Below are 16,166 nucleotides of genomic sequence, written 5' to 3'. Positions count from 1 at the left end.
ATCCTTCCATATATTTCATTTGTCTTCAATCTTTTTCAGAAAAAATAGTTATTTATATGGATATATAATATGTTTTAATAAAATATTCATGGGCAAAACAGTAGAAAATTGAGATTGGAATGTGTTATAATCTGAAGACTTCTAATATTTACTCATTTTCACATTGCTTCTCTAATCTTCTAAACAGTAACATAGTAAGTGTGCATTAGAGAACACTAAGCACACCTTAGAATCTAAAAACATGTCAGGCGGTAGACACTATCTTCTGATAATTCACTGATTCAAAAGACTTATTTAATATTTTTATCCTCAATTAAGTGATCTTAATTCTGTCCTGAAAATCAGGCTGGATTCTTCAATTCTTCTCCTCTAGGCCATTCGTTTTTATTGAATCACACATTTACCCTCTCAAAATTACCCAATGGACCCATTTTAGGAGACTGAAAATCAGCTTTCATGGCAATCTGTAAAATGGGAAAAGCATGCATATATTGGTATTTCCTAATAATAAATAAGAAGTCGTCTGCAGCTTGATGAATACCTGCAATTTTGTTGTTGTTGTTTTGAGATGGAGTCTTTCTCTGTTACCCAGGATGGAGTACAGTGGCTCCATCTTGGCTCGCTGCAGCCTCCACCTCCCAGGCTCAAGCAATTCTCCTGACTCAGCCTCCTGAGTAGCTGGGAATTACAGGTGCCCACCACCACGCCCGGCTAATTTTTGTATTTTTGGTAGAGACAGGGTTTCACCATGTTGGCCCGGCTGGTCTCAAACTACTGACCTCAGGTGTTCTGCCCACCTCAGCCTCCCAAAGTGCTGAGATTACAGGCGTGAGCCACCATGCCTGGCTGAAGACCTGATTGATTTGAATCAAATGTGAGTCCTTTTGTGTGAGCCAGGCCAATGTCACACATGACTGTATAATCAGAAGCATGGGTCTTTATGCTGCCCTTCTAAATTCCCAGCGTTCTCTGTGAATCCATGCCCACCTGATAGCTGGCTGCACCAATAACAGCTTCACTTAATTAGTTTTATGGGACAAATTTTCTATAATGGCTTGTACCAAATAAATGCCACGTATATCTCCATTTGCATTTTCAATTAACTCAATTGCCCAAGTTTCACCTGTGATGGGTTTGTGCATTGAAATGGACTTGAACAATCCTAGGTTATTTTAGGTTAATACAGAAATTTTTGGCCATTAAAATAAATAATATTGATTTATAATTAAACTTTAAAAAAAAGTAAAAGTAATCTGTTGCCAAGATTTGGTTTTCCAGGGCACAGATTTGGTCGGGAAATTCCATGTGAGTCAAGTTGCTGCCATAGGGTAGAGGGGCAGTGTACATGGGTGAAAAGGAGAGAGGGATGTATCACCTGGGAAATAATTTGATAAAGACAAAACTTGAGTCCCAATACGGGGCGAAAATGGTCACGTTGAACGGAAACTTTCAACTCTTCTCATTGTCTACTCCTGGTCCAATGTGTCCATTGAAATAAATAAATGAAGACAAAATAACGCAAATTTCCTATTGGTCCTAGAAACTAGGCAAGAATACGTTTAACATGCTGGATAGATCCTGAGCCCCATGCAGTAGACACTATAGGTATTTGATTAGGACAGACAGGCTAAGAGAGAAAGAATGACTGTAGGAGTCTCCTGATGGCAAGTAGAAAGCTGGGTGAATCACACATGGTGGTAGATGTTAAATCAGTTCAACTTTTCTATTAAGTGGAAAAACCTCTTACATGGATTCAAAGAGTAAAATCTAACTGCTGCTTCTTTGAGACACCTAAAACACAGTAATACACAAATGGATGAACGAAAGTATCCTACACAAATGTAAGTAAAAGGTAGGCCAAAAACTTGATACAGGTTTTAGGGGTAAAAAAAAAAAAAAAAAGATTGAATTAACAATAAGACTGGGTGCAGTGGCTCATACCTGTAATCCCAACACTTTGAGAGGCCAAGGTGGGTGGATCACGAGGTTAGGAGATCAAGACCATCCTGGCTAACACGGTGAAACGCCATCTCCACTAAAAAATACAAAAAATTAGCTGGGCATGGGGACGGGCACCTGTAGTCCCAGCTACTCGGGAGGCTGATGCAGGAGAATGGCGTGAACTCGGGCAGCGGAGGTTGCAGTGAGCAGAGATCGCGCCACTGCACTCCAGCCTGGGTGACAGAGTGAGACTCCATCTCAAAATAAATAAATAAATAAAAGGTTATTATAAATATAAACCTTTAAGTGGATAACTTTGCATAGAAATAGATATGCATATTAAACAGGGAAAATAATAAAACTAGAATTGTCAAACAATATATATTATGTATTCAGCATTTAAAAAATCAGAAACAGGCTGGGCACAGTGGCTCACACCTGTAATCCCAGCATTTTGGGAGGCTGAGCCAGGTGAATCACAAGGTCAGGAGTTCGAGACCAGTCTGACCAACATGGTGAAACCCCGTTTTCTACTAAAAATACAAAAATTAGCCGGGCATGGTGGCATGCGCCTGTAATCCCAGCTACTCAGGAGGCTGGGGCAGGAGTATCGCTTGAACCTGGGAAACAGAGGTTGCAGTGAGCCAAGATCACGCCACTGCACTCCAGCCTGGGTGACAGAGTGAGACTTCACCTCAAAAAAAAAAAAAAAAAAACAAAAACAAAAATTAGAAACAAAAAAGGCTGAGAATGGATGCCTCTTGAAGGCCCTAATTTGGGAAGATCCAGGAAGTGTTAGCAGTGAAGATCCTGCACATTCCTCTGCAAACACTGCATTTCTCAGCAGGAGATTCTGGACTCTCTCTCTCTCTCTCTCTCTCTCACTTTTTTAAAAAAACTAATTCGCAGATGATTTCTAAGCATACTAAGGTGGTGGTTCTCAAATTTTGGAGAAGATAAGCAATAAACTTGATCTAATAGATGTGTATGTGTACATACACATAAAAAATAGAAAATATTCTGTTCCAGTACCCATTTAACATACTCAAACACTGATCATGTTCTGGGTCTAAAATACTTCAGTAAATTCACAAAAAGCAGAAATTATACTTGTTTACAGTATTATAAAAATAGAAATTGGTAATAGACATATCAAGCTATTTGCTGGCAGAAAAAAAAAATCCCAAATAGCTAAGGTAGATACCAAAACTGCAATTATAAACTACTTAGAAATGGACAATTAAATATTATACATAAAAACTATGGATAAAGGCCAAAAGTGTTATTCAGAGGAAATTCTTACCTTGAATGGTTTTAGCATTAAACAAGAAATGTTGAAAATCAATTAAACATCTGAACAACAACAATAACAAAAAACTCAAGTTAATAGAAGAAAGAAAACTTGAATTGAGATAAAGGCAGAGAGCAATAATCTGGAAAATATGTGAATAGCAGATATGATAAACTCAAATATTCCCCAAAAAACAAATGAGACAAACCATTTAAAGGGTTCATGGAGAAAAAGAAAAAAATAGATTAAGGATGAGGAAAGAACTGTAAAGAACACTCAACTTCCCTGAGGAGTCTGAGAGAAAACATGAATAGTTATAGCGACATGTCCTGGGAGAACTTGGGTACTGTAAAGGTATAAAATCTCTCCGTATGAACGATAAACATAATACAATTCCATGTTTGGGAAAATGTTTATAAAAAAGTAAAGAAAATTGTCTTCAAAAAGTATAACTGTAGCAATTTGGATGTACAGTTTAGTGAAAATAATTACCCAAAGACTAGGAAAATTTATGAAATTATTTCAGCCTTTTCTCCCTGCATCCACCCCGCCCCCCCAATAAGAAAATAACAAATCCAAATTATTTTATGAACAAGTATTTTTCAACCTTTAAAGGGACAAGCCATTCTTAGATTACGTTTATTAGGAACATGAGAAAATGAAAAACTTGGAGAAAAAATAGAGCTGTTCCCTCTATTATCTCATCTTTAAATTGATAATAGTTCCTATTGCATAGGATTGTTTGAAAAATCTAATGAGCTTATATGTTTATGAATTAGCAATTAAAAATTAAGCCTTTTATGTCAGTTTTGAGCAATACAAAATTAAATATGAAATTATGCACATTTTAATAAAGGAAATATTTTGCAAATACTATCTATCTGATAACATATTATCTATAAATAGTCTATCTGATAATAACATGTATTAATCTTGAACATAAAGAAAATAGAAAACATTTGGAATGAATAAAATGTCAGTAAGATCAGCATTATGAAAATGAGATTCATGACTATACACAATGGGAAAACATTTTTAAAAAGTGAAAAAGAATCCAAGACTGTAACAGAAAACAAAACAAAAAATTATAATGTCTAAGATTTATGTGAAGAAATTCTAGAACTGTACTGAAGGGCTTGAGAGAAGACTAATTGGAAATCATTTAATTTATAATAAACTTGAAGGATGAAGTCACTGGTAAATGATAAACTACTTAATAAGCAATTCTGGGAATTTGGTTGCTTATTCATTGGGGAAAATGTGTCGGTGTATGACAGCAAACACAACAATTTCAAGATGAGTTAAAGATCAAACACTTGAAACAAACTTCATTAAAAATGTCAAAATAGTGGGGAAATCCTATGTAAGTAAACTGAGAAGCAGGAATAATAAGAGAGAAAAAATCTTAAGATGTCAGTATGGCCAAAACAAAAATCACCATCAGAAATTGAAGACAAAGGATAGACTGGTAAAAGTTACTGGCAGTATCTAAACAAATGGATAATATCACTAGTACAGTATATACATTTTCTTTAATAAATAAGGAAAATACAAGTCAACCTAGCAGAAAACTTCATTCAAAGAAGTCGAAATTGGCCAGGCACGGTGGGTCACACCTGTAATCCTAGAACTTTGGGAGGCTAAGGTGGGTGGATCACCTGAGGTCAGGAGTTTGAGGCCCGCCTGGCCAACATGGTGAAACCTCGTCTCTACTAAAAATACAAAAATTAGCTGGGCGTGGTGGCGTGCTGCTATAATCCCAGCTGCTCAGGAGGCTGAGGCAAGAGAATCACTTGAACTCGGAAGGCGGAGGTTGCAGTGAGCCAAGATTGCACCATGGCATTCCAGCCTAGGCAATAGAGCAAAACTCCACCTCAAAAAAAAAAAAAAAAGTAAAAAAACATGATAGCTGAACACATATGAATGGCTCATGATTTATTCAACTGTGATCATGATGTTCAAGAATGCAAATGCTGCTATAGCCAGACTACCTAGGTTGACATCCTGACTCCTCCCTTAAACTAGCTGTGTGATTTTTGACAAGTTACTTAACCTATCTGTCTGCATTTCTTTGTTGCTGGAGTGAAGATATGTATCCTTCTACTTGTATTGGAGGTGTATGGTGAAGATCAGAGTTAAGTGTGAGATGGGCACAACATTCCCTGGCACGCAGTGAGCACTTATAGTGTAAGCTGGCATTGCCTTCATCTGCATTGTTTTAGCAATTGAAATGATCAAATATGAATATGCCTTAAAAACTTCATATGAGTGTTTGTTTAAAAATGTTAATATTGACATTGTGACTGGGTGCAGTGGCTCATGCCTGTAATCCCAGCACTTTGGAGGCTGAGGCGGGTGGATCATGAGGTCGGGAGATCGAGACCATCCTGGCTAACATGGTGAAACCCTGTTTCTACTAAAAATACAAAACATTAGCCAGGTGTGATGGCATGTGCCTGTAGTCCCAGCTACTTGGGAGGCTGAGGCAGCGGAATCGCTTGAACCCCGGAGGCAGAGGTTGCAGTAAACCAAGATTGCGCCACTGCACTCCAGCCTGGGTGACAGAGCGAGACTCTGTCTCAAAAACAAAAAAAGTTATACTAACATTATGTTTTTTCTATTCAACACTTCTTGTAAATTTTACACGATTTTTGGAATTAATGTGTATTGATTTTGAAGGAGCAGCTCATATTTTAGGGATAGCTGGTTTGAGTTTCAGGCAGTGGATGAATGGATTGTCTCAAGAAGGAAGAAGTGAAGTAGAAATGGAGGAGGTCTAGGGTGATGAATTCCATGTTGCCTCTACTAGCTGGTAGCTGAGCTTCTGTGCAGGCAAACCGTGACCTAGTAGGTCTTTCTCGTACTGTTTGTATAACTCACATCATGGGAACAAGGCCTGATTCCAAGTGGCGACAAGAATGTGAATGGATACCAAGTAAAGTGTATGGATTTTCCTCTTGCCCAGCCACGTGTCTGTCCTCGTCACATTTTATTGGAGAGCTACTTTCCATGTGCATCAGCTGGTACCAACTAATATGTCATGGTGTTGTCACGTTATTTTCCCTTTTATGCAGAGTGAATAATGGCTGAAAGAACAATGCCATTTATACGCAACAACCTCAGTTTCTAACTGGAAGGTCAAACAATGGGGAGTCAATATGACTCTTTAGTTTGGATTTTGATCTTAAGTGTGTATCTTTCCTCTATAAAGCCATTGATGGTTTTATTCCTTCATACTGATTCTGATTAACCTTGCTATTGAATAAGTTGGCAACTCATTGCATCAAAGATCTTTATAGTAGGAAAGCATAATAATTATTGTTTTCTTAAAAGAGTTCAGGATGAGAAACTTTTTTCTCGGTTCTCGCATGCTCACCTCTGTTATATGCTGATTATAAAATAGTTTAGTTTTCTAATATATTGAGTGTACCATTTATTTGACGCAAAAAATAGTTTTATCAACCAACTTCTAAAAATTGATTATATTTACTGTGCTTACAGCTTGGTAGATATATTTAATATTCTTTTATGTATAAAAAAAGTTAAATAGCTTAAGCATGAGTGTGGGGCAAATTAAACATTTTAAGCAAGACTATCTTCAGTAACTTGGCTCTGGCTCCAAAATCCTGAATTATTACTCAGAAACAGAATTCTTGTACTTCTATTTACTGACTAATTGAACCAGGAATCAACTGTTAGCATGCTCTATAAAAGCTTTGTGATATATTTCTGAAAATAATATAAGGGACATGAAAATGTCAATTTTCCTGATTAGGGGTGTTTGCATTCTCGAGTTAAATCTGTTATTACTGTCCTGCGTAGATGGTTTCTTCAACTTATTACCTAATATTATGCATTATTTGGCCATCAAAAGGCAAGTATACAAAAATGTGTAGTAAGTCAATTTGAAGAGTTTATCCTGGAAAACTGAAGTTGAAGACATCATTATTTTATCCAAGACTCGTTTTTGAGTGAAGTCCTCCCAAATGTCAGCTCAGGAGATCTCTCCAAATGAATTGCGTTGTCTTTTTGTCAGAAATTGAAAGCTGTATTGTTCCTTTTTGCCTTTGCTGACAGAGAACTCAAAATTAATGAAAAGTATATATAGATTCTCTCCTCTAAATTTTCTTTTGACTGTGTTTTAATTATGTCTGTTTAATTATTTAATGGAAGCTTTAAAGTTATAAATGTAGAAATAATTTTCAGACTTTTAAATATAAATAATAAATTTAGTTTAGACATGGAGTGTGTGTGTGTGTGTGTGTGTGTGTGTGTGTGTGTGTGTGTGTCTTCGGTTTTCATCTCCTATTATATAAATGCTCTCATGTAGGCAAGTTGGAGGATATGGAACTTTTTATTTGATATTTTTGTTTTAGAAGTTCAGTTATATAATCAGAGAGGAAAATGAAAATATTTTTAAAAGTAGTCTCTTCTGTTACTATCTCAATGTTAATTATAACACTATTCAAATGTGTTCACCTGTTCTTAACCCAAACATATTCCAAATACAAACTAGCATGTTTCTTCTTTCCTTTACCTTTTATCTTTTCTCTAAAGATATTCCTTGTAGCAGACAAACTACAAAAGTGGAAGCAACTAAATGTTCATCAATAGGAGAATTAATAAATTACAGTTTATTCACTTTTTAAAGATTATATAGCAGTATAAAAAATGAACCAGACCTAGATACTAATATAAACAAATTACCAAGTCATGTTGATAGATACAAAACAAAATTGCGAAATACATACAATTTGTCACTTAGGCAAATAATTTTAAAAACATTTGTCTGTCAAGGCTATTTTTATGAATACAAAATCTCAATAAAACTTAGAAAGGGTGCATGCCAAATTCCTATCTAATTTATGTTTAGGGAACGGAATTTGGTGTTGGTGGAAGTTCAAAGGGACTTCAGTTTTTCCAGCAATTTTTAAACTTTTTGCAGTTTTTAAACTTATATTCTATTTTTTAAGATAGTTAAGTACCAAACATGCATAGGTTTAATTCTATCTCAGGCTTTGATGCCTGCTTTCATGTCCTTAGGTGGGTTCTGATTTTGCTGACACAATGTGAGGGACGTTAGGAAACAGGAAATGGTCATTTACCAAATTTAAAAAAAAATCCCTTTGCTATAAAATATTTCTCTTTATTCTGATACCTCTTGTTCTTCTGTTATCCTTCGCCAGCCCTTAAGAAATCATGGAAATTTTAAGATAACAGTACAATGACTGTGGGTTGAAGCAAAGCTAAACTGGACCCAAGTCAGCTTGGCAAATTGTCAGGCTGTTTTTGTATTTATTTCTTTCAACTTTAACATCCACAATTTATTAAGTGAGACTGTGTATCAAAGCGGAAGCTCAGAATCCTGTTTGGACACCGTTTAGGAAGGAAACCAGGTCTTTATGGGGCACCCCCTTCCTCTTAGCTGCTGGCCAGGAAGACCATCCTTCTGTATCAAACCTATTCAATCAGAAAGAGGTGGGGTGACTTTGGGAAGGAAGATGACCTCTCCCTTGTAAAGTGGAATTGCTCTGTTTCCCCCATGACTTATTCAACTCATTTCCACCACTGTTTATAAGAACACTTGTGTGAATGCTTGTAGCGACAGCAATAGTCATTTAAAATATGGCTCAAATTTCATGCTGTTAGATTTCCTATGCTATTTACATTTTTGATCATTACAATCTCAAATAGAGCTTTTGATTAACTTGAGTTTTGCTGAGGCCCTTTTAGAGTTAACAGGTATGCTTCTTAGAAGCCTGAAGTTTAATCAGTTACATATACTACTACTATGTAAAAATCATGACTGCTATCACATCTGAAAAGAGAATGATTAAATCATGCTAATTAACTTGTCTTTCATGGGAGCCAATTAGTTTCCAAAATGATACTGAAGATGTTTTACTTAGATAACTTATATGTAGGGTCCACAGGTAGACTAGTGTATGGAACTGATGCGACATGCCAGCCAAGAGAGGACAGCAGAGAAACTTGTTTGTTTTGAAGATTTATTGGCATTGTACATTTTGAGTGTTTTTGGATTTTGACCTCAACTTTAAACTGATTTATTTACTTAATTTGCATTGTTTCGTGGCTAGTAAAACACTATTAAAACCAGCTCCTTTATTCATTTCTGTTAAAAATAACCTTTTGGGGGGAATAATTTTAGATTTACAGAGAAGTTCAAAGAGAATACAGGGTTCCCCATACATACCTTATCCAGTTTATTCTAATGTTGACGTCATATATTGCCATAATACATTTGTTAAAACTGAAAATAACTAACATTGTTACATTGCAATTAAACTCTGATCCTTATTTGGATTTCACCAGTGTTTGCACCAGTATCTTTTTTCTGCTTAAGGACCCAATCCAGAATACCACATGGCATTTAGTCATCTTATCTCCTTAGTCTCTTCTAATCGATGACAGTTTCCTAGTCTTTCCTTTTTCCCATGACCTTTACAGTCTTGAAGAGTATTGGCCAGGAATTTTGTAGAATATTCATCATTTTTGAGTAAATGGAAATACGTAACTTATGATTTGCACCAATGTTTTTCACCCACACATCAGTTTCAGCCTGGCGATGGTCACTTTATCTTCCTGTCTAGAGCGTGTTATAACAGCATTCTAAAAGTAAAAGGTGATTTATCATAGAATTAATATTTGTTTAATGTTTGCTTCATCTGTGATCATTCTGCATCCCCAATTTTGCCAAAATTAGTTTTGGTTATTTACTTTAAACCACATAGTAACTTTGCACCAATGTGTTTTTTAATTTTTGTTTGTGACAGATTAGAGATGGACAACCAAATTGTTATGTACTGAAGAATAAAGATTTAGAACAAGCTTTTAAAGGAGTTATTTACTTAGAGATGGACCTTATATATAATCCGGTAAGTCTAACTGGGTCATACTTCCCGGCTTTCCCATACCTAAAATAGAAGGTGACCAGCTTTTGCAGGCTCAAATCAATGTAAGATGTTTCAGAATTTTTGCAGCTAGAGAGAGGAAAGAATAGTGTTTTAAAGCTGAGTCATAAAATGTGCTGGACATCCCAGCTCTCAAGTGGTATTAACCCTGTTGAATCAGCAGAATTGATGTTGTTTAATTCTCAGTAAATCTAAATTGTCAGGGAAAAAATTAAAAAAACAGGAAAATTATTTTTATATAATCTCTTTATTATAAAATTTTATATAAAATGTATATAATATAACCTATGTAATATATAATTGTATAACATATAGTATATAAAATGCTATATTATGTAAATTAAAGATATATATATATATATATATTTCTCACATTCTCAATAATACTAGAACTCTGGGCACAGTCTCCAGTATAAGGATGTGTTGCTGCTGCTTCCCATTTCCTTCCCTTTCCCTTCAAGGAAATCGTATGTGCATTTTATAAGCAGGTCACCCTCATCTCCTCCTTTCTTCTGGAAAACGTTTGTATATAGAGTATGTATACTGGTAAAACCTGAGTTTAAGGGAAAAGTGGAGTACAGACTTGAAGAGAAAATATTTCGGTTAAGGGATTTTACAGTTCATGTGATGTGGAGAAGGACTTGAATCTGATTCTTTGGGGTCTTACTCAGTCTGCTGGTTTGAACAAGTGCATAAGTCCCTCTGAGCCTCAGTTTATTGCCTGTAAAACAGGGTTAAAATGGCTCATTGACTTATTTTTCCAGGTCATTGAAAGGAAATAAGATTCTCTGTGAAAAGTGTGTTTTCATAAACTGGAAATGGTTATTCATTTTTGGTAGAAGGTTAACTTAAAAGGATTTCAGAAGGAAGTTTTATCTTTTACAGACGTTAGTTTGAAAAATTCATGAACATCAATCTCTGCAGTGGTTTAAAATACCCCCAGAGATGAGCCAAGTAGAGACAGTACCATTCTAGACTCAATCTGACCCATACCAGGGACTTTCATCAAATGAGACCCCCAGAAACATATACAGGGCACAGGAGTATCCACCATTTCTTTGCTCCCTGCTAAGGTCGGAGTCAGAAGCTATTGGTTTGCATGATTTTCCCAGTCATTAAGAAAACTAGATGGATGAAGTCCCTATAAATGCTGCCCTTTTTAAACAATGATGTCTTTCTAGGTCAAAGCAAGTATTAGGACGTTTACTCCCAGGGAAAAGCGCTTTGTTGAAGACAGCCGCAAGCTGTCCAAAAAGGTGGGTCGGTACAGTAGATGGCTTGTTAATTGGTACACTCAGCACCTGAAGTATTAACACTTGCCTATAATTTCTTCCTTGAATCTTTTCCTCCCTCTTATTCCTCCTTTCTCCCTCTTGTCCCGTCTTTCCACTTCTTTCTCCTTGTCCCCTTTTCTCCTAAAATAAGGAGGTCGGTCAGCTCCCATAAGAAGGACAAGACTTAGAACATAATTCTTGGATTAAACAGAAGTTCTCAGACCCCATTATTCTCCTGATTCATTGTATAAACAAAAATTCCTCGCATCAAGACTGTCAATGTCTTGTTCTGCGTACCCGTCCTTTAATCATAGCCATTTCGTCCTCTGCCCTTTAGAGAAGTTTCAGGGAGGCGCAGTGTGTGGAGTCAGTAACAGAATTAACCCAGCAGATCTTCAGAGACTTCTAGCCCGGGCTTCGCTCATGACTGCTCCTACCACTTCGGTGTGGTCTAAATTTGGGATGTGTTGGCATTTCACCCCATGCTGAATGCAAGTTCTCTCCCTCTGCTTATTGCCCTTAATTCCTCTCTCATTTAGTTCAACAAAAGGTGAAGTTCAGGGCCCGGTAGGAAGTTTCACTTTTTTTTTTTTTTTTTTTTTTTTTTTGTGACCTTTACATTTCTTTTTCAGAGTCCCTCCCTGTTGTACTCTCCACAGCTCAGGATTTCACTTTGTACCTATCATCCCTCTTCAATTGTATAACAAAGAACAAAGTGTCCCCTTTTTCAAGAGTTTATTACTTCCACCACTTCCTTTGGGGTGAGCAGCTGTGGATTACATAAAGCAGTTAAATATAAAGACATCTTATCATCCTTTTGTTTCCCATGAACTTCTGGGCATACTTGGGAAAGGCCTTAAACGTCTTCTGAGGGGAAGCCTCCAAATATTTCATTTTGGTCTGCCATAACATTGAGTGTAATATTTATTTTGTGTAATCTGAGTAAATGTCTTATTTTATTATTATTATTGCCTTTCACTCTGTTTACTTGAAAGCTAAAACCTGGGTTGAGGTGGGTGGGGTAGCTGCTTTGCAAGCACATTGAAATGAATCTGCCTACAACTGGGAGAGAGACATTTCCTTTGCAAAACAAGACCTCCATGTGGGGTGACTTTGGGCTCTGAGAGCACCGGGGAACTTGGGGCTGAAATCCTGGGGTGTGCTAGGACCCTCCCCACGTGCCTCTTGCTACTTAGACCCCCAAATTTTGATAAACTTGAAACATTTCCTTAGGATACAAATACTTGAAAGCATTTACTCTGTGACAGGCACTTTTCTAAGCTTTTTCATCCTCTCAACAACTTGTAAGATTAGCACTAATATCAACCCTATTTTATAAGAAAGAAATTAAGTAACTTGCCCAAGGTGAACTTCAACCCCTTCCCAGAGCTATACTTTTCTGTAGACCTCTGGACTAGATAAGCTATAATACTTGTATGTTTTTATTGTAAATCTATTCATTTGCTTCCAAACTAAACAACATAGACATTCATTCTCTGTATCTCTCTTTCTCTCTCTCTCTGTCTTTCTCTTTCTAGTTCTCTCTCTGCCTCTGTATGTGTCTTTCTCGCACAAATTCACCAGCATTAAATACCTGGCTTCTGTAGTTTCACCATTTCCATTTTTGTTCTGAACACTGTTGAAACAGGCTGTTCTTTTTCAGATGAGCGCTAAAATGCATTTGATTCTCTTTTCCTCTGTGAATGATCATATTTTAAAAATTCTTTTAGAAGTGTCAGGCCTTCTCCTTTCTATTATTATCATTTTTTAAAATTGGGATCTATATAGAATATACTTTAAATGATCAGGGTACCTGATCTAGATGGAATATTTGTAGTATTTAAATCTCGTTTCCTGTTTGTCATTTTTTAAAATCAGATCTTATCAAGAGATGTGGACCGTGTGAAAAGAATCACTATGGCAATATGGAATACAATGCAATTCCTTAAAAGCTGCTTCCAGTGGGAATCTACATTAAGAAGTACGATAGCATTCGCGGTAAGCTTCCTTTCTTATGTTCAAATTATTTGCTGCTTATTTACATCTATTCATCTTTCTGAAATATATTACAGCATAGGTGATTATGTGAGGGTTGTCTAAGACAGTACTTAGGTCAAATTTACCCTGGGAAACCCCTTAAATTACCCAAATCTTAGTCATATACGGTCTCTTGGTACATTTAAGAGCACCACTGTTGTATACATATGTTTAAATGTTTCTCCAGTTGTTACTATAGCTACATTTGTATAGCCCTGCATTGTGTTTATTTTTTTTCTTTCTGTGCCAGTGACTGCCCGTAATTTTTGAAAAATTGCATCTGAAGAATCACGTGACTGAATAATAACTGAATTGTTCAATTTACATTTTAAGTAAATTATTCCTGAACTTTGGTATTAAAGATGTTTATTCATTTCAAGCCAGTTGGGACATACTGATCATTACACATTAGAATTTCATTCAGTACCACAAAGAGGAACCACCCCTTTATATGAAATGTACCCTTTTCTCTGGTGACATTGGCTCATCCTTATGAGCATAATAAAATCACAGAATCAAAGCGCTACAAGAGATCTTTAAACCACCTAAGTCTACCACTGAGAGCCCAAGAATCTTGGAAGGACTTCACAGCTGGCCTCATGCCTTTATATCTCAGGGCATCCTCTCTCATTTGTAAAGGGACTTGTCCTTGATCAAATTGGTAATGTCAGCCATGGGAGGAGAAATCAAGGCTCCCAGCTGCAAATCTCTGTATATTTAGTATCATGCCATTCATTTCTGTCCTGTGCAAAGATCACTATTAAAAACTAATATGAGGTATGAGTGTTCTAAGAGTGTGAATATCAGTCATGATCATTGGTGAATCTGGTTTCTGAATGTTATGTGGTTCTTTCTGTTTTCTACTGCCAACATATGCTCCATGTTCTCTCTTAGCCAACAGGCATAGCCTCATTTAAAAAATGGGGGAAAAACATATTTAGCCCAAGATGTGAATGGGCTCAGGTCACTCCCAACATCTTTATGCAATCAAGTACATCAGCTCCAAAAGAGGCTTTTCCTTTGCCATTGGGGAGTATTTTGTTTGGTGTAGTTTATTTTAGTTCTCCACTGCTTCAGTGTAGAGGACCCATGCTGCCAGCAGGCTTGACCTTTCATATACTTTTTCTGCTGTCTGAAGTTGCTAAAACATTTGGCCTTAATAAAAACACTAATAAAGGTTTTATTAATCTGTATCCGTCATTGTCTCAGCATTTGTTTATCTACTTCCCTTTCTCACGTTCTCCTCAGCTGGTGGCTTCATGCGTTGGGTTCCTCTTCAACCTCCCCAGCTCCACCTCCCACCCGAATTCCCTTTCAAAACTTTCCATGGAATGTTCTGTGCAATTCTGGGCAAAAGAGGAAAGTGAACACAATTGGTGGCTTCTTCCACTCAGCACCCAGACAGCCGCTGTGAGGAGGAGAGGATTTCCTCTTTCTCGAGTTTAGTTTCTGGCACTGTGATTTTAGAAAAACAGAGATCTGTTGCCCTGGATTCTGTAGGGAGATGACAGAAATGATTAATGGGCTGCTGGCTTGATCTGAAGAAAGATTAGAACAGATGAATAGAAATACGTTGTCTAATAGAGGGGACTTCTAAACAGGAAGGGAGCCTTGGAAATGGAGCCACTTCTCCACTGCCTTTTCTCTGAGGGATTCCTCCCTGCTGGGCTTCATGCCTCGGAGCAGAGCCCACCCCCAGACTGGAGAATGCAGGCTGCCATGTTGTACTCTCAAATCTCTGAGGCCCACAGCAAGGAAGATCAAGATGGTGGTGTTCTTGCTGGTTTTCCAAAGTATGATTTTGCAAGGATACGTGGGTTTATGTGACTGTGTGTATAGGGACGTTTCTCACTGGACACCATTGAAAAAAATGCAGAACCGTTAGATATGCTATATACCTACAGCCTATCATTTGATTGTCCTGAAAGTACTGGAATAAAAGTGCTCACTTAAACTCATTTTCAGTTTTAATTTAAAACTCTGCTTTCAAAAATTTAGACCATGTGTATGTTGACTGGCCTTAGTGATTCTCAGAAATATCACAGCCGTAACGTAGTGGATACTTCTGCTCCCTAAGTTGACGAAGTGTAATTTTATTAAAAATTGTTTTTGTTATTCCTGTTGTGATTATTCCAAAACGATTTCTGCTATTAAAGTGAGAGGCTATACAGAAAGTGCTTTCCTGGGACAGAATAAAAAATGTATTTAGGTTTTTTTGTTATTGTTTTTGAGACGGAGTCTCACTCTTTACCCAGGCTGGAGTGCAGTGATGTGATCTTGGCTCACTGCAACCCCTGCCTCCTGGGTTAAAGCGATTCTTCTGCCTCAGCCTCCCAAGTAACTTAGACTATAGGCGCACACCACCATGCCCAGCTAATTTTTGTATTTTTAGTAGGGACGGGGTTTCACCATATTGGTCAGGCTGGTCTTGAACTTCCGACCTTGTGATCCACCCACTTCGTCCACCCAAAGTGCTAGGATTATGGGCTTGAGCCACCACACCTGGCCTCAGTTTCATCTTCTTTCATTCTTCTTTTATTAAGATTATGGGTAGCCAAGCCTTCATTTCCTTTTCTTTGAAAACGCGTTTCATTCATGTACCTTGCCTGTAGACCTGTTAGCTGTCTGTAGGGGACTGGGTTGGTGGGGGTGGGGGTGCACACCTGGGTGCCACCCTGGCTGTAGTGCTGT

General features: G+C 37.2%; 1 protein-coding gene across 3 annotated transcripts in view; it reads left to right on the top strand.

The window, feature by feature from the left end:
• Positions 1-16,166, top strand: part of MCTP2 (multiple C2 and transmembrane domain containing 2) — a 259,899-nt gene that overhangs the window by 158,026 nt on the left and 85,707 nt on the right. For all 3 annotated transcript variants that reach the window (XM_050799764.1, XM_050799767.1, XM_050799766.1), the window contains 3 exons: positions 10,027-10,128; positions 11,346-11,420; positions 13,317-13,436. In XM_050799764.1, the coding sequence (XP_050655721.1) occupies positions 10,027-10,128; positions 11,346-11,420; positions 13,317-13,436 (297 nt within the window). The remainder of the gene's footprint in view (positions 1-10,026; positions 10,129-11,345; positions 11,421-13,316; positions 13,437-16,166) is intronic.

Source organism: Macaca thibetana, chromosome 7 (genome assembly GCF_024542745.1).
Source record: "Macaca thibetana thibetana isolate TM-01 chromosome 7, ASM2454274v1, whole genome shotgun sequence".
NCBI classification, from domain to species: domain Eukaryota; kingdom Metazoa; phylum Chordata; class Mammalia; order Primates; family Cercopithecidae; genus Macaca; species Macaca thibetana.
This window is presented reverse-complemented; position numbering and strand designations above follow the sequence as displayed.